The sequence below is a fragment of the Trichosurus vulpecula genome, chromosome 3, assembly GCF_011100635.1.
Source record: "Trichosurus vulpecula isolate mTriVul1 chromosome 3, mTriVul1.pri, whole genome shotgun sequence".
Classification (NCBI taxonomy): domain Eukaryota; kingdom Metazoa; phylum Chordata; class Mammalia; order Diprotodontia; family Phalangeridae; genus Trichosurus; species Trichosurus vulpecula.
The window spans coordinates 118,528,787-118,552,140 of record NC_050575.1 but is presented as its reverse complement, the minus strand read 5'-3'; the positions used below and the strand labels follow the sequence as shown (position 1 = coordinate 118,552,140).

At 41.9% G+C, this 23,354-nt stretch overlaps 1 protein-coding gene across 1 annotated transcript in view; it reads left to right on the top strand.

Annotated features, from left to right (window-relative positions):
- Positions 1-23,354, top strand: part of ASTN2 (astrotactin 2) — a 1,142,502-nt gene that overhangs the window by 583,909 nt on the left and 535,239 nt on the right. Inside the window, exon 11 of the mRNA XM_036751653.1 lies at positions 15,631-15,781. Coding sequence (XP_036607548.1) covers positions 15,631-15,781 — 151 coding nt within the window. The remainder of the gene's footprint in view (positions 1-15,630; positions 15,782-23,354) is intronic.

Below are 23,354 nucleotides of genomic sequence, written 5' to 3'. Positions count from 1 at the left end.
CCTCTTTCACAAAATCAAGGCATTTCTGCTCTACCCTCTTCTAAGTGTTGTTGTGAGGATTAATAGAAATGATGAATGTAAAAGCACCTTGAAAATTATGACTCATTATTTGTGTCATTATTGGGGTGGAACTAAGCAATCTCTCAGCTTCCCTCTCAAACGCCCAAAATTCTAAGAGGGAATGGTTTGCACTCTTTATTACAGTGCTCTGTGTCAAACACAAATACAAAAGTGAGACAAGCCTTCTATTCAAAGATCTTACACCCTAATAAGAAGATAACACATATATGGGAGTACCGACAAGGGAGGGGAGTTATTGTCTGGAAAACCCCAGTAACGACGAGTCAATTGACATGCCCTTTTAAAATGCATCACTGTGGCCAAAGCAATAGGTGGAAAGAGGTGCAGGGAATAGGGGGTACGTGGATAGGACAGAGCTGAGGACAAGCTGGCCAGAGTGCCTGGGCCTCGGACCAGCTAGATGGAGTGGACTGTATGAGTTTCCATTCACTTAGTCGCCAATAATGGCAGCTCAGTCCCAGGGCAGGAATTCCAAAACTGAGTGCATTGATTGCCCCAGGAACTGGGGTCATGGTTTCTGGATGATTTCAGGCTGGAGCTGGGCCAGATGGTGAGAAGCAGGCAGAATCATAGGCAGATGGCAAGATGGCCCGGGTGGAGAGCTGGATGTTATATGAAACATCTTGGTAGTTCCTGGAACCTTGCCTGGTAGCTTAGGGGTAAAGGACAGTCAGCTTTCCAATATAGACACATCTGTGATGACAAAGCCATTCTGTGATAGAGTTAGCTGCTTTCTTAATGAGGCAGTTATCTGAGACTCTGCCCCATCAACCTTAGAGTGTTTTTGAGGGTCCTAAGCTTAGCACTATTTAAGGCTCTTAAGCCTTGGGTTATTTCCAGTGTACTGTGTGTCCCTTTATATACACATATTTATTTTCATAGTGATTTGGTACTTTGGTACTCTAAGATGTAAGTGACATACTGTAACAAGTGCCTACTTCCAGTTATTCGGATATATTATTTTTCAGAGGCTTCTCTCTGTATTACATCCATGGCTTGGCAATCTCTAATCTTGTAGATTTGCTTTGGGGCAATGACCCAGTTGTCTGGAAGCAGATGTCTACTGTCTATCAACAGATCTTACTTCTAAGGCAACTGGGACCCCACACTTTCTCCAGCTCAGAATAGAAGGGGAGGCCATCAGGACGGTGACTTTGCTGGCAATCACCAGTTCTTCTCAACAATCTGCCAGCATGTGGCAGAAGGTCATTTCCAGCCGGGGCCAGGGTGGAATGTAGGGCTGTGTGTCAGGTTTGCATCTGAAGTGGGCATCAGAGTTATTGCCCCAGGGCCTCGATCATCCCAGCAGCTTGCTGACAGCTGACTTGACAGCAGGCCTAGGTGGCTGTGGTTAATTTTTGCCTTCTATATGAGACCTAGCTGCTTGCTGTCACTCCGAAGACAAGAGAGGTTCTCAAAAATTACCCATCACACAAGCGATTATGTCTACCAGTGTTAGTGGGGAAGTGGGAAAGTCATGGCAGGGTTGTTATGGGGAATGTGGGGCAGGGGAGGAGTGGAAGGCACTATAACTCAATTTTAAATACAATAGTGGAATACTAGAGGTGGAAACCAGTAAAGCCCCCAGTGTGTTTAAAGTGTGCAGGGCATTTGACAGAGAAGAGAAACTCAATTCTGTATTTGGCCAAAAGTAATATTTTGTAGTCAATCTCTGTCTCAAATGCCAAAAGGGATAGAGGTTATTGTGCAAGTTTTTCACTCTTCCTGGAAAGATACGTAGCAGTGGGTCTAGCTCTTCTTTGATATCCCGTCTACATATATGAGGATCACACAAGAAACATCAAAGATTCTTGTCACATTCACATAGACATCTGTTGAAAAAAACTTTCTTTGTCCAAAAGCATATCACCATCCAGGGGACTGAACACCCTGCTAGGATTTGAGAGAATCGTGGATTGTAATCTAGAGCTAGAAGAGATCTTAATCCCCTCATTTTAGGAAGGAAACTGAGGCCCAGGGTAGCTAAATGACTTATCTAAGGTCCCACAAGCAGTGGGTTTTAGAGGTATGTTTGGAACCCAGGTCAGAAGACTCCACAGCCAATTAGTTTTCTTTTCATAATGTCATTTATTCTTGGCTTCACCATTGACCTAGTGCATGTAACTTCCCATTTGTCTTTCTGTTTTGTAGAATCCCAGAAGAGACCTTGAGGTTTTCTATTTCATCTTCACCTGAAGTACTGATTCTCTTCTACAGTTTCTCTGACAAACGTTTATTAAGTTTCTGTTTTAACTTCTTTTAATTCAATAGTTTTTAAGTGCCTAAAATGTGCAGTGTAGAAACAGCATTGACACCAATGTCAAGAAGCCTTCAATCTAATGTGGGAGTTGGGGAAGACATGTACCAAAATAACTACAATAGAGCAAGCCTCCTGGCCCACCCCTCGTTCATATTACTGTATTTCCTGTGTTCTGAGTGCTTATCAAACTAGAATCTCTTCCCTGCACTTGACTTTCCATCATCCCTTCTCCCCATGCCTTTGTATAATCTTTACACTATGTCTGGAAGATATTCCCTCTTCCTCTCCCTGCCTCAGGATCCTTATTTCCTCTCAAAGATTCGGTTCAGATGACTCTTCCTATGTGAAGTCTTCCCTGATCTCCCTACACTCCCACACCAAAAAACAAACAAACAAACAAAAATCCACCCCAACTACAGTAGTCTGTGCTCTTTGCCTCCTCAAAACACTTTGTATGTTGCTGTTCAGTCATTTCAGTTACACTGGACTCTTCATAACTTCATTTAGGGTTTTCTTGGCAAAGATACAGGAGTGGTTTGTCATTTCCTTTTCCAGCTCATTTTACAGGTGAGGAAATTGATGCAAACGGGGTAAGTGACTTGCCCAGGCTCTAGTAAGGGTCTAAGACAGGATTTGAACTCAGGAACATGAGTCTTCCCAAATTCATGCCCAGCACCCTATCTGTTGCACCACCTAGCTGCCCGCATACCTCTAGTTTCTCCAAATATCATGTAAGCATCTTGAGAAGAGGGACGACTTCATTTTTATTTTTGTATTCCTAGTGCCTGGCACAATGCCTCACACACGTTTTAAATAAGATTTGTAATTTCATCAGTGTAGGAAACTTCTGGTGAGGAACTTCTCTACCAATACGGACTGACATCTTTTCTGCCATGTATAGTCTTGAAGAGTTGCCTAGCGGCACTGAGAGGTTAAGTGCTTTGCCTGGGATCATCCATCCGGCACATGGAAGAAACAAAATTTGAACCCAGGTCTTCTTGACCCAAGGCCAGCTCTCTAGTTTCCTCTTCTCTTGCAGAAAGTACAAAGTGTTTATAAATTGAAATGAGGGAAATGGCAGGCAAGTGAAAAGAACAGGCTGAGGCAGAGTACTACAAGAATCGTGAGGAGGGAAGTATCACCTTTAGCTCACAGAAAGGCTAGGGCATCAGGGATGACTTCAGGAAGCAGATGGTACCAGAGAAAGGACTTAAAGGAAGGGAGGTACTTCGATGGAAAACCTGTGTTCGGAGCCCAATCACTTGACATTGACTACCTGTGTGAATGTGGCCAAGTGAATTCTCCTTTTGAGCGTTAGCTTCTTCAACTATAAAATGGGAATGGTAAGGATTTCATTATATACCTTACATTGCTGTTTGGGGAGTAGGCTTTATTTACCTTTAAAACACCATTTATGTGTGAGCTATTAACATCTTTTCACTTTTTGGTGATGCCAATGAGACAGTCTTCTAGCAGATACTGGAAAACACTCCCCAGGTATGTTATAGTGCAGATGCCATTCAGGTATGGGCTGGACCAGATGGCAATTAAAGTCTTTTCTGACTCTCCAATTCTGTAATTGTATGACAGTAGATAAGCTGGGCTGCCTATCCCTCATCCTTTAATATCTGTGGGGCAAAGGGGCTCACAGATGGAGTACTTTGAATAGCAAAGGAGGAAACAGGGCCACAGAGCACAGGGAGGAATCACTTCCTGTGAAATTGTGATAGAGAAGGTGATAGCCTCAAGACTGTAGAAACCCCTGCCTCCTTATGCGATGAGAGCTTTGAGAGCTTTGAAGAGTTCGGGATTACTTTGTGTGGGTATTTCATGAATAAATAACCCCCAAGCAGCAGCATTTGTCACTGAAGCTTTTCTCTTCTTTTTTTTAATGATGGATTTGCAATACAGAACAGGACCTAAGAATGAGGGGGTGAGGAGGAGAATTTCTACACAAGAGTAGTCAACGCAACTGCTGTCTAGAGGAGATGGCTCATTGCCAGAGGAACAATGGCAGCAGAGAGGTGACTGACTCTGATGCCGTTGTGTAACTTGGAGGAAAAGATGCAGTCTCAGTTATTGTTTGAAGTCTTGATTAGAGTATTAATTCCTCCATCAGGCTTGCTTGGTATCGTTTTCTGGCATAGCAGCTAACATGACTACAGCCATTTGAGTTTTAAGGAGCATTTTCAAACCTCTTTCTTACTATAACTCTACAGGGAATGTAGCAACAATGTTGCTAGCAGCTGCTGTAGGGGTGTAAGACCAGTAACACCAGTACACAGAGGGCTGCTAAAACAGGTTCTTTGATTTGCTTTTCTAAGGAAAGCAACTTTAAGGGGTTAATAGTCTCAGTTTAATTAAACATATGTATATCATTCACTTAGTTCGGGGCGGGGGAAGATCAGTCCCCTGAACTTCAAGGCAAATATAAACAGAAATTACAAACATTCACAGACAGACCTTGTCTGATTCAAATCACAATTCATAGTTACCAGAGAAACAGCAATATCTGTCTGGGTTAGCAAAGCCGGGGGGCAGTTACAACAGCTTGCCCGGAGTTTCAACACTCCTTCCATGAGTGAGCCCCAAAAGTCAAACACCAAGCTCCCCTCAATCATATCCTGTTCGGAGCCCTGAGGGCTCTGACTTTACCCAGGCTGGGTGTGTGAGAGTTTCCCATCCCCAGTATCACATCATATACAAATCAGTGACTCCTGATTGCCTCAGTGCTGAGACATAACTGAGAAATATTCCAGAAAAAAGACAGCGAAAAGTTTCCCACCCATTCAAAGGGGAGACTTGACAGTCTTAGCATCCCAAAAGGGAAGAACTGGGAAAAGTCTGATTGCTGTGACCGTGGGTTGTTGCAAGTTATTAGCACTGTTTCACAATTGAGTAAACTGAGCTTCAGAGAGGTCACACAGCAAGTAGGTGGCAGAACTGGGATCTGAGCCCAGATTTCCCAAGTCCAAAGCTGATGCCCTTTCTACCTGCCGCTCCCCCATATTATAGACAACAATGGAGTACGTGGGGTGGTGATGGTGAAGCTTTCTCTTCGCTGCCTGGTGATGATACCTTGCAACAGCAATCATTTCATCAGTCATTCTATAAGATTTAATGCCTACCTAGTGTTTCACCATGATTCTTAATCATACTTCTAGTGCTAAAAGCAAATCAGAAGTCCTATAGTCTATTCCCCTCATTTTATAGTTGAAGAAACTGAGAGCCAGAGTAATGAAATCAGAAGTCACACAGTATATGTCAGAAGTAAGATTTGAACCTATGAAAAGGTAGTTTGCAGTCAAGTTTTGGATGTCCTCAAAAGTCTGGCTAAGGAATTTGTATTTTTTTTCCTGTTGCCAATATAGAGCTAGTGAAGATTTTTAAATGGGTGAGTAACTTAGCCAAAATGTCACATTAGCAGCATTATTTTGGCAGCTGCATGGAAGATGAATTAGAAGGAGAAAGATTTTAGCCAAAAGGATCAGTCAAGAAAGTGTTAAAATAGTAAAGAGAGCCCCTAAGAACCTGAACTAGGTACTGAGCCTGGAAATAAAGAAGAGGCAATAGATGTGAGAGATACTGGAGATGAGAAAATTGTCAGGGCCTGACAATTGATTAGTTGTAGGGAATGAGTGAGAAGGAAGAGACTGAGATGTCCCTGAAACTTTGAGCCTGGGTGACAGGGCACAATGATACCTTCAACAGAAATACCGGAGTTGGAGAAAGGACAGGTGGAGAGAGGTACTAATGAATCAGTTACTCCATTGTGGACCAGCTTTTTCTGTTTCCTTTTCCACCCTCCCTCCTCTCAGGACCCAGAATATCAATCAGAATTTGCTGCTTAGCCTCCTAGAGGTACTGCAGGACACCTAATGCTCTCAGGCCTCCAAGGAGAGCCATGGTGGGAGATCGGAAGACCTCAAAATAATTAGGTCAGGCTGATGAAGGCAGATCTTCTGATAAACATCCCTCTGGATCAGCTTTTAGACAGATGAGTCTTTGTCTGAGGGCAGAGGGAGCAGGCAACAGGTGAATTTAAAATGAATCGATCCATCAGTTAGCCTGTTGATTAGCCTGGGGAATTGACCACCACACAGGAGGTCAGGGAAATGGCTACCAGGGTGGATTTTGAGAATGAAAAGGGATTTGAGGAACTTTGCAAGCAGATAATGATTTTTGCAGAGGAGATAAAGGAGACAGAACTGTGAGTCTGTGATACAAGCCTGCCCCATCCATGGACAGGAGAGCTTGAAACAGTGGGGAGAAATTGCAGAGAGGCCGATTCCACCACAATATAAGGGGGCAGGGAGGACATCTTAACTATTAGAGCTGTTCCACAATAGAACAAACTACCTGGGGAGGTAGTAATATAAGGATATCTTTGAAGATATTTAAGCAGAAGACAGATGACAACTTGTTTGAAATACAGAAGAGATTCAGAAATGTCAGAAATATAGAAGAAAAGAATTGCACTTCCTTCATTGCTGAAAGAATATGATTTTCTAACCATGGTTGTTTATTTCAGCAGAAACTTACAGCTTTCCTTCACATTGGTAGAGGATGACTCATGGTGGACTTGTAGTATTTTTCTTCATGGCCAGTACTATGGTGTAAGGTGCCCCTAAGCACCAAAAGGCAAAACACAATAGGAAAATAACTAGATATATACAGTGTAAATCAAAGATAATCTCAGAGGGAGGCACTTGGTAGGATTGGGAGGGAGAGACCACAAAAGGCCTCTTGAATAAGGTGATATTAGAACTAAGTGTTCAAGGAAGCTTGGCCAGAAACTCTGAGAATCTTGCCCTCCCAGATAAATTCTTTGGGGAAGGCAAACTGGGCCATCTTTTGCTTTAATTCCTACCTAGCCTTCAATTACTGAATGGGTGTTGCCTCAGACAAACTGAGATCTGAGAAAGAACTTAGCTTAAAAAGGCCAAGGTCTCCCACTGCATCTGGGGCCATAGCCAGTCATCCTGACCTATGTCTTCCCACTGGACTCTGATGACTCTGGAGGAGAGAGTGAGGCTGATAATTTTGCACTGCTGTGCCTCACTTAAATCTTGACTTTAAAGTTAAGACGTCACCAAAGTAATGTCATTGATCCTCTTTGAGAACAAAGGATGAATGACGACAACAAGAAGTATCAAGGAAGCCAATGAAGCTCTTGCTTAGAGATGAGGGGGGAGAACGTTGCAGGCATGTGGAACAGCCAGTGCACAAAGACACAGATTTGGAATACGAAGTGTCATGTGAGTAACAGCAAGGAAGCCCTGCAGCTGTATCGTGAAGTGTTGGAAGGGAATAAAATATAGGAAGAATGGGAATAGAGGGAGGAACCAGGCTACAAAGAACTTTAAATGCCAAAGGAGTTTACATTTGATTGCGGAGAAAATTGGGGGCAAAGGAGTGACTTTTGCTTCAGAAATATCATCATGATAGCTAAGACGTGTTGCAGTGGAAAGAGACTTGAGACAGGGAGACCAATTAGAAAACTATTGAAAGAGTTCAGATAAGAGGTAATAAGGGCCTTAACTAGGGTTGTGGCTATAGGAATGGACACAAGGGAGCATACATGAGAGATTTTGTAAAGGCAGAAAATATAAGATAATGGATTAGATAGGTAATCTGATTGAAAGCATGGAGCTGAGCATGACATTGAGATTGTAAACTGTGGTGAGTGGGAAGATGGCAGTACCCTTTACAGTGAGAGGAAATTTCAGATGAGAGGAGGGTTTGAAAGGAAAGATAATGAATTCTATGACTTTGAGATGAATAGGGTACATTCAGTTCAAGGTGTTCAAAAGGGAGTCAGAATTCTAGGGTGATAGCTCAGGAGAAAGACTGGGCTAGATTTGTGCTTATGGGAACCCTGCATGACAAGCATAATTAAATACATGGAAGCTGAAGAGATCAACAGAATAGAGAGTACAGAGATAAAAGATAAAAGGGCCTGGGCAGACTTTTAGGGGACACCGTTGGTTAGTCTATATGACCTTAATAAAGATTCAGCAAATGCGATTGAAGAAAAGCCAACGTATAGGTAGGAGGAGAACCAGCAGAAACCAGGGTCACCTAAAAAAAAAAAACAAACAACCCTAGAAAGGAGAAACTATCTGGGAGGAGAGGGTGGTCAGCAGAGTCAAAGGCAACAGAGAGGTCAAGAAAGATGAAGACTGAGGAAAGGCTGGGACCTGGCATATTTAGCCTATGGTACTGAACTTCAGAATTTCCCTTTACTCTCAACTTTAGTAATTCTGACTTTGATCTTAGCAATCTGAACCTGCTTCTCTTTGTTGCCTTCATTTCTTTCTGCTTTCTGTATTTGGCTTCCCTGGTCCAGATAACCAGATTTCTGACTGCAGCTTGGTAACTTGAACTCAGCTTTTAAGCATTCTCTTGACATAATGACTCAATTTGGCCTTCTTCAACCTGGAATATACCTAGAGAGGTCTATTCTGGGCCCCATTTAACCCTCCCCTAGTAACTTATCAGTAAGGGTCCTAGGCCCTTCCCCTGACATTACACCCAGGGGAGTGAGCTTCTTCCTGAACTCTCATTGGCACAGCTCCTCTGAAGTTAGGAAATGGTTCACCCTTCCCTAGAAAAGTTTGCCCAAACCTAATCATTTATTATCACCTCCCCCATAGTGACAGAGGGCGTATGTTAGTAAGAAATATAACTATCTATTGCTTGGCCCAGTGCCTAGTGCTAAACTTGCGGCGTGATTATCATGAATTGTTGAGGGAAGCCCTTAACACAATGATGCCCTAAAGGCTAATCAAGATGATGTGAGGGTTACTAGTCCTTGTACTAACTAGCCCCTAGGTTCGTTGTTGTTCTTCATGCTTGAAGAGGACCAAAATGACATCAGGATGTCAGGGTCAAGGTAGAGTGTATTCAGCTATGGCTGATTAGACCAATATGAGCTTAGAAGTCTCTACCACAGGTTGGTCATCAATAGTCTATATCAGGGCTGTACAGCCTTAGGTTATCTTGGGGCCACATTAAAATAAAATAATTAATCGAGGGCCACACCCAGAATAAAAAATACAGTACTCTAATAGAAAGTGGGGGAAAGCACATCATCAATACGACAGGCAAAGGTGCGAAGCGCGAAAGCAAACACAAAACAACAAAGCAACAACACAACAGTATAAAGGTAGGTCCATACTCACTAGTCTGCATCGTACAGACGGAACACATCCCACAGATCGATTGAAAATTCCGTGAGATATGTTCCATCCGTGATGCTTCTTAAAAACACCAAAGAAAATTAACATCAACGAGATTATTTATTAGTGATGGAATTAAAAAATCTAATACACATTCCATGCAAATTATTATTTTATTTTTTCCCTCTTGAAAATTAAAACCCACAGGTGGGCTGCATAGAATCACACTGCAGGCCACATGCAGCACTTGCGCCATATTTTGGACAGCCCTGGTCTATATGAACACTTGGCATGGAGATGTCCCTAAATTTGTGCATTTCATACTTCTTTTGAGCTATTGCAGTTCTTTGTTCAGAGAGCAAGTGCCATCTTTGATGTTGGCATGCCATGCTGGGAGGTGCTGTGTCACTGTCTCCCATATCTCACAATCAGTGCCAAAGTCCTTGTACTGATCGGCCTCTAAGTACTATGCTTTCCCCGGTGTTGTATCTAGTATGTTCATTGTTTTATTTGTTTATTTTCCCAACAACCAACCACCTCTGTCCCCACTATCAGCTGTCCATTGTTACTGGGCCTGCCTCTTACGATTTACCTTACTCTTTTCTGCTTTTACACCTACTGCTTGTAGCTGGACAAGACACCTGACTTCTCTAAAGACTCAAGGTCCTCATTTGTAAAATGAGGATGATAATAGCACATCCCTCACACACAGTTCTAAAAATAAAAATAAGTAACAGGTGCGACTTTAAAGTGCAATAGAAATGCTAGTTATTACTATCATTTGCTATGGGATAGGCAAACAAATGGCCAAATATTTTGAAATTGTGTGTAACATGAGTTGATGAGTCCTGAGTGAGGATGTGAGTGACTCTTCCATCAGGAAAATGCACAAAATTTGGTCTTATTAGTGAGGAAAACTTTTCAAGCATGAAAAGGATTCATGAGTTCCCTGGCCTTTTGTATTTGCCAAAGATGTCCAGCAAAGGACTGGGCATGCAATCCATCCTGAGTAAATAAAAATGGGCCTGAGGACGATATGACAATGGAGATAGAAGATCCAAGGCAGAGCTGGGACTGGAGGAGGGGTCGTGTTATTTGGTTTCCTGCCTGGGCTAGGTCAGTCAGATGACAAGGCTCCTAGGATGGGCAAGGACAGAGGATGTATCTCTAGATTCAGGAGGAATCACAGAATCACTTAAGCTCAGAGCTGGAAGGGATCTCAGTGGCCATCTGGTACAACTCGTAATCAACTCCAAATCCTATACTGTTGCCAAGTGATCAACCAGCCTTTACTAGAAGATAAAGGAGAGGGGTGGAGGAAGGAGCCAAAAGGGAAGAGAGCCACTACCTCCCAACTCAACCCATTTTGATTTTGGATACTGTAAAGAGGATTTTTGGTTACATGTGATTTAGCCAACTATTCTGCTTTATGATCCTCAGAATAAGAAAGGTAAGAGCTAATAGCTATGGGAGTCAAACAGAGAAATAGCATGATACAATGGAGGGGAAAAAAGCATTGGTTTTGGAGTCAAAAGATGTAGATTCAGACCTTTTCAGATCTCAGTTATATTCTGCTTCCCTCTGTGATCCTGGCCAAACCACTTACCCTCTCTGGGCCTCAGTTTCTTCGTCTAAAACAAGAGTTTGCTAGGCTAGATAGTTTCTAATGACTGCTAAAGTTCATAATGGATAGAGCTCTAGACCTAGAATTAGGATGACCTGAGTGCTAATGCTGACTCTTGTATATTTATTAGCTGTGTGACTCTGGGCAAGTCACTTAAATACTGTCTACCTCAGTTTCCTCCTCTGCAAAATGGTGATGATAATAAATACCTACATCCCAGAGTTGTTGTGAAGACAAGATAAAATAACTGTTAATTGCTTTGCAAACCTTAAATTTTTATCTGAATGCTAGTTTATCATCATCATCATTATTATTTCCTACCACTTTTAAAGTCAATAATCCTATGACCTGCAACTCCATTCCTCTGAAATCAAGCTTGTAAATAGCCAGGCTAGCATACGTTCTCTTAAGTATCTTTTTGGGGAAGCGTTTTGAAATATCATACCCTGCTGTTCAGTGGGCTTTGTTCAGGGTGTTACATGCTACAGTTGAAAAAATTCCTTTTTTCTTTGCAAAATGCTATCATGCAGTTTCCATAAATTGTTGGCCAGTGCAGTCCTGGGATTAGAGGTGGTCCTTGGCAAGATGTTTATTTTGGAGCTTTTCAAAAAGAATGTCAGTGCTCTTACCCTGCCTTGGGCACCCACCTCACTTCCCCACTACAATGAACCAGGTTCCCTCCTGATTCTTTGTCAACCTCTGGCAATACATCCCCATCCTCTGCCTCATTCTCTTGGGGCCCCATTATGCTTGTTTGATAATAGATACCAGTGAATTAAGCCACTACACTGATCTTTTGACCCTGCCCAAATACTATAATACTTTAATTCATTATAGAATTATGTTGTATGGAGAGTACCCTGGACCTGGAATCAGAGGAAACCTGGGCTGAGCCCCAGATTTGCCATTTGCTAGTTCTGACAGCCTTTTCACTTAGTCCCTTTGGGCCTCAGATTCCTCTCACTTGTGATAGATATAGGAGTGATAATACTTTCACTACCTAAAGGCAACATAAAGATAAAATAAGATAATGAATTAGTCCTTTGTAAACCTTAAAGTGCTAGTATACAAATGGAAGCTACTCTATGGACATTACCAGAATATGAGCTCCTTGAGCCCAGGGATTTTGTCTCATCTGAATTTTTTATCTTCCCCAGTGCTTAGCTTGTTGCTCTGAATAGAGGAATCAAATAATAAATGACAGCTATTGTTATATTAATAATTACTAGCATGTGTATAGGTTTTCATGGTGCTTCATGTATGCTGAATCTTTTGATCCTCACATTAACCCCATGAGGCAGGTGCTATTGTTATTATTATACCCATTTTATAGATAAGAAAGTTGAGGTTGGTAGAGTTTAAGGGACTTGCCCAAAGTCCAAGAGATTGGAAGTGTGTAAGGCTGGATTTGAATTCCTGACTGTAAGTTCAGCACTCTATCTACTCTACCACTTGGTACCTCATGTTATTTGTGGCACTACTAGTCAAAAGGATTATTAGAATGCCTGCACCAAACCAGATTAATGGGCAAAATGGTTATGAGCAGGCAGAACCATTGGGTGCCCCTCAAATCACTTTATATAGGTGGCTGCATGTGCCTTAGGACTGCCTCATCTGTAAAACATGGCATTATCCTTAGTTTTAGAAATGGCTGTTGAGCTACAGAGAAAGCATGAGACTTGAGTGAAGCAAGAATGAATCAATGGCTGACCTTCCAGGCCTCCAACTTTAGAGCTAGAACATGAGCTAATCCAACCTCATTGTTTTGCAGCCAAGGTCACTGAGGTCCAAAGAGGCAAAACAACTTGCCTGAGGTCGCATAGCTAGTTAGCACAAGCAATATTACTCAAACCCAGGTCTCCCAATTTCCAATCCAATGTTCTTTTCTTTCTACTGCACTACTGTCCTTCCCTTTGTCCTTTTGCCTCTGTAGTCTCCCTTCTAACAGCTTTAAAACTCAACAAACCCTAGCCTGCTGTGGGCAGTTGGGTTGGGGGAGCATTTCTTTAAGCCAAGAAATACCAACATCTTCTTTAAATGTATTCTTCCCAACTATTTCCAGATACCACATTCCCCGACCTGACACCATCATTTTCCTTGACTTAGCAACAGCCCCTCTGTCAGGTCTTCATGTTTTAAGTAATGTCCCTCTTGTGTAACGAGTGTTTATGCAGAATCAATCCTTTTGGAAGCTAACAGCCTCCCTATTTGTACAGACAGAGCTGTCACCCTGATCTACTAAAAGATGACATTTTAGCATCTTTCTTTTTCCTTTCTCACTCTCTCCTTCCCTTTTTTCTTTCTCCCTCTATGGATGTTAATATTTTAATAGCCCTAATGGTTCTCTGAGTGCCTCAGCCCCTCTCCATGTTTCAAAAGTGACAGGATTCATACTGTCTTCATTTCAGGAACTCTGAAGTCTTTCTTATATCTCTCTACCAGTCACCCTCCCCAAAGCTAACCCCATTCTTCTGCAGGCTATGGAAATGAGGTGTGATTGAGGGATTTCTTTAAGCTTTCTCCATGCTCAGCCTACCCACTGTAGACCTTTCATGCATGAGCTCATAAACTGAGGTTTTTGGGAGTGAAGAAAGGAGGGAAGGAAAAGAGGGAGGGAGGAAGGAAGAAAGGAGGGATGGAGGGAAAGAAGGAAGGAATGAAGGGGGGAAGGGAGGAAGGAAGGAAGGAAAGAAAGAATGAAGCAAAGAAAGAAGGGGGGACTTATTAAGGGCCTATTATGTGCCAGGAACTGTGCTAAGTGCTTTACAAATATTATCTAATTTGGTCCTCACAAAAACCCTGGGAAATAGGCAGTATTGTTATCCCCATTTTACCATTGAGGAAATTGAGGCAGACATCATTTATGTGACTTGTCCAGGGTTAATTAGTTGGTTAGTAAGTATCATGGGCTGGATTTGAATTTGGGTCTTCCTGACTCCAGGCCCTGCACTCTATCTACTAAGCCACTTAGCTGTTTCTATGAGCTGAAGGAGGGTCATTCTTCTTTCATGAAATGATGCTGAGTAAAGTGAGCAGAACCAGGAGAACGTTGTACACAATAACAGCAAGGTTGTGCAATGATCAACTATGATTGACTTGGCTCTTCTCAGCAGTACAGTGATCCAAGACAATTCCAAAAGATTCATATCAGAAAATGCTATCAGCATACAGAGAAAGCACTATGGAGTCTGAATACAGATTGAAGCATACCATTTTCACTTTTTTGTGGCTTTTCCCTTTTGTTCTGTTTCTTTCACCACATGACTAATGTGGAAATATGTTTACATGATTGTACATGTATAACCTGTATCAGTTTGTTTGTCATCTTGGGGAGGGATGGGAGAGAGGAAAGAAGGGATAAAAAGAAATTGGAACTCAAAATTGTATAAAAAATTAATGTTGAAAACTATCTTTATGTGTAATTGGAAAAGATAAAATATTATTTACCAAAAGAAAAGGAAGGAAGGAAGGATGGAAGGAAGGAAGAGAGAGAGAGAGAGAGAGAGAGAGAGAGAAGGAAAGAAGGAAAGAAAAAGTGTCGTTCTTCCTACCTAGTTCCTCTATTCATGACAGAAAGAAATAGTATGGAAAGAGCACTGACTTTAATATGAGAGGCCTCAGTTTCACTTCCAGTTCGGTATTTACTTACTATTTTAGTCCTCGACATATCATTTGGCCATAAGATCATGGGATTTACAGCTGAAAAGGATCTCTTAGTCCAACCTCTTCATTTTACAGATGAGCCACTAAATGGTGACTAAAGGTTAATGCAATGCATTTAGAGTCAGGAAGCCCTGAGTTCAAATCCTACACCACACTTATTACCTGTGTGACCCTAAGCAAATCACTTGATGTCTTTCTGCCTCAATTCCTTCAACTGTAGAATGGGGGCGCTAAGAGCACTCACCTGTTGAGGTTGTTGTGAGGAGCAAATGAGATAACATATATAAAGCAGTTTGTAACACTAAAAGTTCTATGTAAAGAATAGCTGTCATCATCATCGCCATTACACCCCCTATTAAGGTTAAATGATCTCTTCCTCTTCACTCAGTTGATAAGTAGCAGGTCTTGAATTTGAACCCAGGGCCCGAGTTTCCAAATTCATTGTCCTTTCGAATACCTCATCCTAACTTGTTTTCTCTGATCTTCCATTTCCTGTCTGAGCAGAACTGTTTTTGCAAAGTGCTGCACCAATGTGAGTTGCTATTACTACCACCATTACCACCATCACCATCACTATCATTAATTCTGCTGTTCTTATATAGTGCCATTGTACATAGGGAAGAAAGGCCCAGGTTCAAAGGCCACTTCTACCATCCACCCTCTGTGTCTCTCTGAGGTTTAAATCGCTCTTCAGGACTATCCATTGTTGGTGGACTGCAGTCTTGTTCTCGAGCCCACAGGTTCTTGACCCACCAGCACGCCATTACGAAGCAATGGGCCGTTTGTCTCACTTGTTGTTAACAGTCTCCTTTCTCTCCAAGGGAAGAAGCGATGCTGTCCACTTACTTTGAGACCATCAATGACCTGCTGTCCTCCTTCGGGCCCGTCCGTGACTGCTCGCGCAATAACGGAGGGTGCACCCGCAATTTCAAGTGTGTGTCCGACCGCCAAGTGGATTCGACCGGATGTGTGGTATGTACCGGCAGACCCAGAGGGTCAAGTCAGAATGGACAGCTTTTGTTGTAGGTTATAGGGGTGATTTCTGCTTTGGTATGTGTTGAACTTAGTGATGATCTCCGAGGTCCCTTCCAACTGAGCTTCTGTGGAATTGAGATGAAGAGTCAGGGGAAGGGATGAGACAGAGAGACAGGGTGGAAAAGATCATTGGTCAAGCAGAAAAGGATGGGAGAACCTTGATGTCGTATGGCATTCTGGCAGTGCTGTGTGGCACAGTAATGGGTCACCAGCTATCATCCGATCTTTTCCAAATATACATATTGTACGAGAACCCTACATGAAGTCCTGCTTGGGCCTTCAGAGGAACGACCTAGTCTGTAAGTCAGTCCACAAATATTTGAGTACTTACTATGTATAGGACTCTGTCTTAGACTCCATGGAAGATGCAGAAAAGTAAAAACTATGATCCCCTTCTCTCAAAGATTTCCAGTCTTGTTATAAAGGAAAAAAATAGTAAAGATGAACAATTAGCCAACAATCTAACAAAACCAGTCAGTAAGTGGTAAGTGGTAGAACATGAGTTTAAAAAAACTGAGAACTCTAGGAAAACAGAAAAGGGAAGAATGGTATCTCTTCTGGATAGTTTTTCAAAAATATTTCATGGGGGAAGTAGCATTTGAGCAGGTGACATATGCCTTAAAAAAACCATTATAGACTCAGAGATCTAGAGGTGGAATGGACCTGAGATACTGCTGAGATAAACCCCCTTATCTTAAAGACTAGGAAACTAAAGCCTGAAGAAGAGAAGGCACTACCTAAGATCATACAGGTATTAAGAATCAATGCTAGGATCTGTGTTTTGCTTCCACACTTAGTACTCTTTCCATGGTTCTAATGTGACTCATAAGTTTGGAGGAAAGAGATCACCAAGTCATCATAGCATCCTTGATTTGGGGGTGGAAAGAATGGTTGAGGCTGTCAAGTACAGCTATCCTAGAATTTGAATCTAGGTCTTTCAGGATCCAGGTGTCCTGCCTTCTATGCCAAGCCGCCTCGTATTGAAATTAACTGACCACAAATAGCCATTTCGATATCCCAGTGTCATCAGCCTGCATTTCAATATTTTCAATAATGGAGAGTTGAGGTAGGGCTATGTAGTAGAAAGATCATTGGCTTAGGTAGGAGTCAGGAGATGTGGGGTCTCTTCTGGCTCTTTTACTAGCTGTGGAACCATAGAAAGGAAGGTAGGAAACATCTTTTTCAGCACCAAGCACTGTGCTAAGCAGTCTACAAATATTTCATTTGATCTTTACAACAATCCTGGGAGGTCAGTGCTGTTATCATTTCCGGTTGACACTTGAGGAAAATGAGGCAAACAGGCTAAGCCTTTTGAACTCAGGTCTTTGGGACTCCAGGCTCAGCAGTCTATGCACTGTTCTGCCTGGTTATTGTCCTTCATTCTTGAAGAGGATGAAAATGACATCACTATGTTAGAATTAAGTTACAGTGTGTCTGACTGTCTGATCAGACCCATATGAGCTCAGAATGCTCTACCACAAGTTAGGCATAAATAGTCCACATGAACATTTGGGGTGGATTCTCTAAAGTTGCTCCTCTTGCATTTCTTTTGAGCTACTTCAGTTCTTCTTTACTCATAGAGCACAGCGCTTTCTCTGATGAAGGTATGCCATGTTGAGCAGTCCTGTGCCAGTGTCTCTCACACAATCAATTCCCAGGTTCATAAGAGAGACCTTGAGAGTGTCCTCATATCACTGCTTGTGACCACCTGCTAATTCCTTCCCTGTGTGAGTTCTCCATAAAATAGTCTTTTAGGCAAGCATACATTTGGCATTGCAACAGCCCGTTGTAGTTGCACTCTCTTCAGTAGAATTTGAATACTTGGCAGTTTAAATTGAGAAAGGACCTCAGCGTGTGGTACCTTATCATGCCAGGTGGTCTTCAGAATCTTTCTGGGACAATTCAAATGAAAGTGATTCAGTTTCCTGGCATGGAGCTGGTATACTGTCCAGGTACAAGGTCAGCACAATGGCTCTGTAGACCTGCAGTTTGGTAGTCAGCCTCTACTCTCCCACACTCCTTCCGAGACTCCCAAATCCTATGATGCGCTCATACTTTCCCAGTCACCAGTGAGGTGAAACAAGGCTGTGTGCTCACTCCCGTGCTTTTTAGCATGATGTTTTCAGCCATGTTGTCAAATGCCTTCAATGAGGAGGAACACAAGGTCCTCTACTGCACTGATGGTAAATTCTTCAACTTGAAAAGGCTACAGGCAAGACCAAAGTGAAGGGAGTGTTGGGGCACAATTTTGTGTTTGCAGATGATTGTGCCCTCAACACAGCCTCTGAAGCTGAGGTGCAACAAAGTATGGATCGATACACTGCTACTTGTGCTAATTTTGGCCTAACAATTAATACCAAGAAAACATAGGTGCTCCTTCAGCCATGACCACACCACCCATACTGTTCTACCTAGCCATGAGTAAGTTGCCTCCCCTCTCTAATGTGGTTTCCTCATAGTACCATTCCAGGAGTTGAATGCCCTTGCTAGGTGGTCCATTTCACTTTTCTATGGCTACATAGGTTAGGAGATTTTCCCTTCAATTAAATGGAAATTTGCCCCTCTCCAGCTTCCACTCATTGTTCCCGGTTCTGACATCTAAAGCAGACAGAACAAGCTGAATCCTTCTTCTAAAGAATCAGAAATCAATCTCTAGGGCAGCCTGAAAGGTGTAGCATAAAGAAGGGATGGAAAGTCCTACTGCTTTGCCTAACTGGAGATAAGGATTAGGAGCCCCCCTGGGCTAGCCACTTTCTTTTCTACCAGCTCCCTTTGTGAGTCACTGTATAAATGCCAGTCATGGAGCAGCCAGGATTCCCCAAAGCATAGAACCAAGGACTTCTTCTGACCTTTGGAATGGTTCTTCTTCCCTGAGGTTACTTTAAAGGTCATTCCTTCATAGAAATGACACCCTGCTTCTTTTCAAGAAAGGGAGGTAGCCTAGTGTATGTCAGTCTCATGCTGTGGTCAGATTTTAGGCTCTTGAATAGAAGTAAGGTTTCAGAGAAGGCCCAGTATATTTCTACTGCAGAATCCATGCAGTGCCTTGAAAAATATTGAGCTAGCTACAGAATGTCAGCTGGAAGACGGTGTTCAGCATCTTGGAGGCATCCTTCCTAAGACTCTGACTTCAGCCTAAAGACAAACGAATTCATCTTGGAGCTGATTTTTTTTGTGCACATTTGTGATTCCATTAGTATAAAGATCACCCCATGAGAAAACTCCTTCTACCAAGGAAGATCAGCAACTGTTTTGCAACTTGTTTTCTTACAGAATGGCCTGAGGCAATGGGATATTAATTGACTTGCCCAGAGCCACGTACCCAGTAGGTGTCAGAGGTGAAGCTTGAATAGAGGTTACTATAACTCTGATGGTAGTTGACTATATAGTGTGCATACTACCTTTCTTGGATCAAAATAATAAAATTAAAGAAACAGATTAGCTCTCGCGATCTTAAAGGTCACCTAAGACAAACCCCACATTTTAAAGCAACAAAAACTGAAGGCTACAGAAAAATAGTTACTTGCCCAAGGGGATCTCTGCTGGCTTGTGACAACCCCTTAAGGCCTAGAACTTAAGTGTTGTGAATCCCTTGTCCACTGCACCATAGTAATTTGTCTGGGAGGATTGTAGCATTGCCACATTTCTTTGGACTCTCTCTCCAATCCTGATTCAATTCCCTGTCTCTAAGAGCTGCTGTCCCTGACAAAGGATGAGTGATAAAGATGCAGAGACACGTGCCTGTGTGAGTGAGTGTGTGTTGGGGGGTGGGTAGAGTTTATCCTTCCCTTTGTCTAATATAATCTAGGAGATATGGAGAATAAGGGCATCAGTTCCCTTGAGTTCAAGAAGATTCAACATTTTGTGAAACCAATCAGAAGCTTTCCCCTCTGGATGCAGGGCACGAGGTTAAATGATGAAACTCTGTTTCCCCCAGGGTCTGAGAAATGCCCTTCTTCTCACCATTAGGATAGCTGAGGAGACAGAGGCTGATGAATAGAGTTTTAAAAGCCCTTTTATTTCTCCCAGGCTTCAACTTGATACCTATAAAGCAATCAGTTGCTCTTCTCACACATCATTTCTAAGGATCTGCTTTTTAATAAGCCTGTGCATGGACACCTCCTTGGCATTCACATATTTCAGGATTTCTTTTTTTGTTTTCTTCTGTTTTCTGCGGGGATTCTATGCCACTGCACTTGCCATCTGTCTCACTCATTCAGCACTTTTCAGTATATTGCCTGGTAATTTTTGGCTATGTATGTCCTACGTTGAGTCTCCCTTTGTTCTGCTCAACCTCTTTATTGTATAAATTTATATTTACATTTATATCTAAAAAGAGTTGGAGTCGAGGGTCAGAAAACAGAAATGACTTACTAAGGACCACACAGCTGGCTAATTGCAGAACCAGTACCTTGAACCCAGGTCTTCAGAGTCCAAGTTCAGCTCTCTTTTGACTTAATCTTTTAATAACCTACAGCTACTAGACACTATGAGATCAACAAAATGGTAGAATTCTGCTAAACTGTAGGGATACTGATTTACCTTGCAGGCCTTGCTCAATAAATATTTTTTGACAGCTCCAGGGTTGATGATAACAATGAGAAACAGCCCAGTGCTACACAATGATCCCTGCCTCAGTAAGAAGATGTGTCTTCAAATTTTGACTCTGACATCATTAACTATGTAACTTCAGGCAGGTCTCCTCAACTCTCTGAGCTTTGGCTTCTTAATCTACAAAATGACAAAATTTTATAAACCTTGAATTCATGTGTAAATGTGAAAATGATTATGGTAGAATAATATTGCAATTGCAGAATGGTTAGTGTACCAAAAAGAGGGGCTTTCGCCCTCTGTAGAACAACAGAGAGGAACCATGTTGTTGTAGATAGAGAGCTAGCTATGAAGTCAGGATGAAAGGGGTCAAGTCCTGCCTCTGACACATGCTAATGACCCCATACATGTCACTTTATCTCTCAGTTTCCCAGGAGCTAAGACATGGTCCTTAACTTGGGGGGGTGTGCGTGCGTGTGTGCGTGTGTGTGTGTGTGTGTGTGAGATGAACCCCTCTGCAATCTAGTGAAGCCTTTGGACCCCTTCTCAGAATGTTTTTTAAGCACATAACATAAATTGTATAATACTACAACGAAAATCAACAATAATGAAATAGGATTATCCCATTTTTAAGTAGACGACTTTTTGTGATGTATGGGTAAGACTCCCTGCCTAAGTTTGTATGTTACAGAGTAAGTGCTGATCTGCATTGATAAAGAGAGTTGTCATTTTATTTGTTTGTTTAGCTATTTATTTTTGTTGTGTTTTGTGTTTACATTACAAACATGTTTAGATTACCTCTACTCTGTGAGAACTCCATGGTAATAAAGCAAAACAATTAAGCAAAACTAATAGAGGGACATCATCTGAAAGCGCGTGTAATATTCCATGTCTCTAGCACCTCCCAACCTCTCTGTTTCAGTGAGTTTTTTTTTAATTAATAGAAATCTATTTTCTCCCTACCCAATTGGGGGGAGAAAAAGAAAAACAAATTCCTTATAACAAATGCTATCATCAGGCAAAACAGGTTTCCTAACAGATTGTTTATTGTGTATATGTATATATGTATGTGCATGTATATATGTATGTGTGTATGTATGAGTATATACGCATACATATATGCAAATATATACATGCATGTATTTATATGTATGTGTGAGTATCTCCTCATTCTAAATCCTTCACTGCTCGGTCAGGAAGTAGATAGTATATTTCATCATTGTTCCTCTTGAATCATGGATGGTTATTGTATTGAATAGAGATAGTTCTTACAGCTTGTGAAGTTGTACAATTGGAATTTCCTATACTGATAAAATAATAGGTCCAGACCATGTTCTCTCTGTCATATATATATGTGTGTGTGTGTATACATGCATATACATAGATGTGTGTATGTATATGTGTATGTATATGCATATATACACATATATACACACATATGTATGTATACGTGTGTATGGATGGATATATGTATGCCTATATGTATATATTTATATACACATACATGTACACTTGTGTATACACACATTTACATGTGCGTATTTTTCAATTGTATATGCATATAGACAGATAGATAGATAGATAGATAGATAGATAGATAGATAGATGAAATAGTTGAATACGCTTCATGGAAAAGGTATTCCACTTCAGGGGACCTGATGGTTAGTGATTTGTTGACTCATTGGTCAACATCATAAATTTAGAGCTAGAAACGACCTCAGAGGTCGTCTACTCAATTTCTCATTTCCCAAATGAGGAACCTAAAGCCTGAAGAAGTTTAGTGACTTGCTCGAGGTCCCACAGGTGGCTGGAGCCAGATTTCAACATCATAGGGTCTCTGAATCCAAATCCACAGAGCAACACTGCCTTTCAGGAGTACGGAGGTGTATCCAGGGAAGGTGAACACCATGATCAAAGAGATGGAATGGGGAGTGATTATGTGATGACCTGAACTTATGTCCAAAGCAAAAATCCCATTTACGGTATCCATTCCATCTCTAAAGACCTCCAGTCACTCATTACAATACTGCATACCTCCAGTTCTATTTCATTACACTTTGACCTAATTCGAATTGTTTGGATTTTTTTTAAAAAAATTCCTGATGTCAAGCCAAAATCTATCTCCCTCCAGTTTTCACCTATTTCTGCCTTCAAGAGATTCCTGGATTGAACTGGGATTAGTGGGGTAGAGAGGAATCCATGCAGGGAAGCAGGATAGTATTTGGCACCAGATTGGAGTAGTTTAAAGACTGGACTATGTCCTGATGACAGTGAGTGGTCATTTTATGTAACTAAGCAGGGAGGCCACATGGTGAAAGATGTTTTTCAGGAAAATTAGTCTGGCCCAGGGGTGCGGAACCTGCGGCCTTGAGGCCACATGCAGATTTATTCTGTAAAGTTTGGATTCAGTCAAAGGGCTGCACTTGAGGACCTAGAGGGCAGCATGTGGCCTTGAGGCTTCAGATTACCCACTGCTGGTTTATCAGGTACACCATTGTATGGTGAAAAGTATGTCCTTGTGTTGTCATTATCTCCCGTCTCTGACTGCTCATTAGGGAAACAGTTTGCCTGGCTCAACTGAGCTTTTCCCTCCTTACAAAACATTGGACAGCACATGTGTATCATTTTTTCCAGCCTGTTTCTTCCTCTCATTCCTCCCTTTTCTTCAGTTTACCATTTCACCCTGGAAAGTAATCTTGCCTCCCAGATATTGTTAGAAACAATTGAGGCCCTGATTACCACGCATGGCTTGGGAAGACAACAAGATGCCGCCTTTTTAAAAGTCAAGATGTATTAAGATAGAAATTGTCAATAAATTATAGGCCGAGCGCCGCTCAGCACTGCACAGAGCACAGCGGAAATTGAAATCCACGTCAGTCAGAGAAAATGAAGCATCTCTCCTCCTCCCCACCCCTCATCCTTCTTAATGACTAAATTGGGCTGTAATTAAAGAAAACAA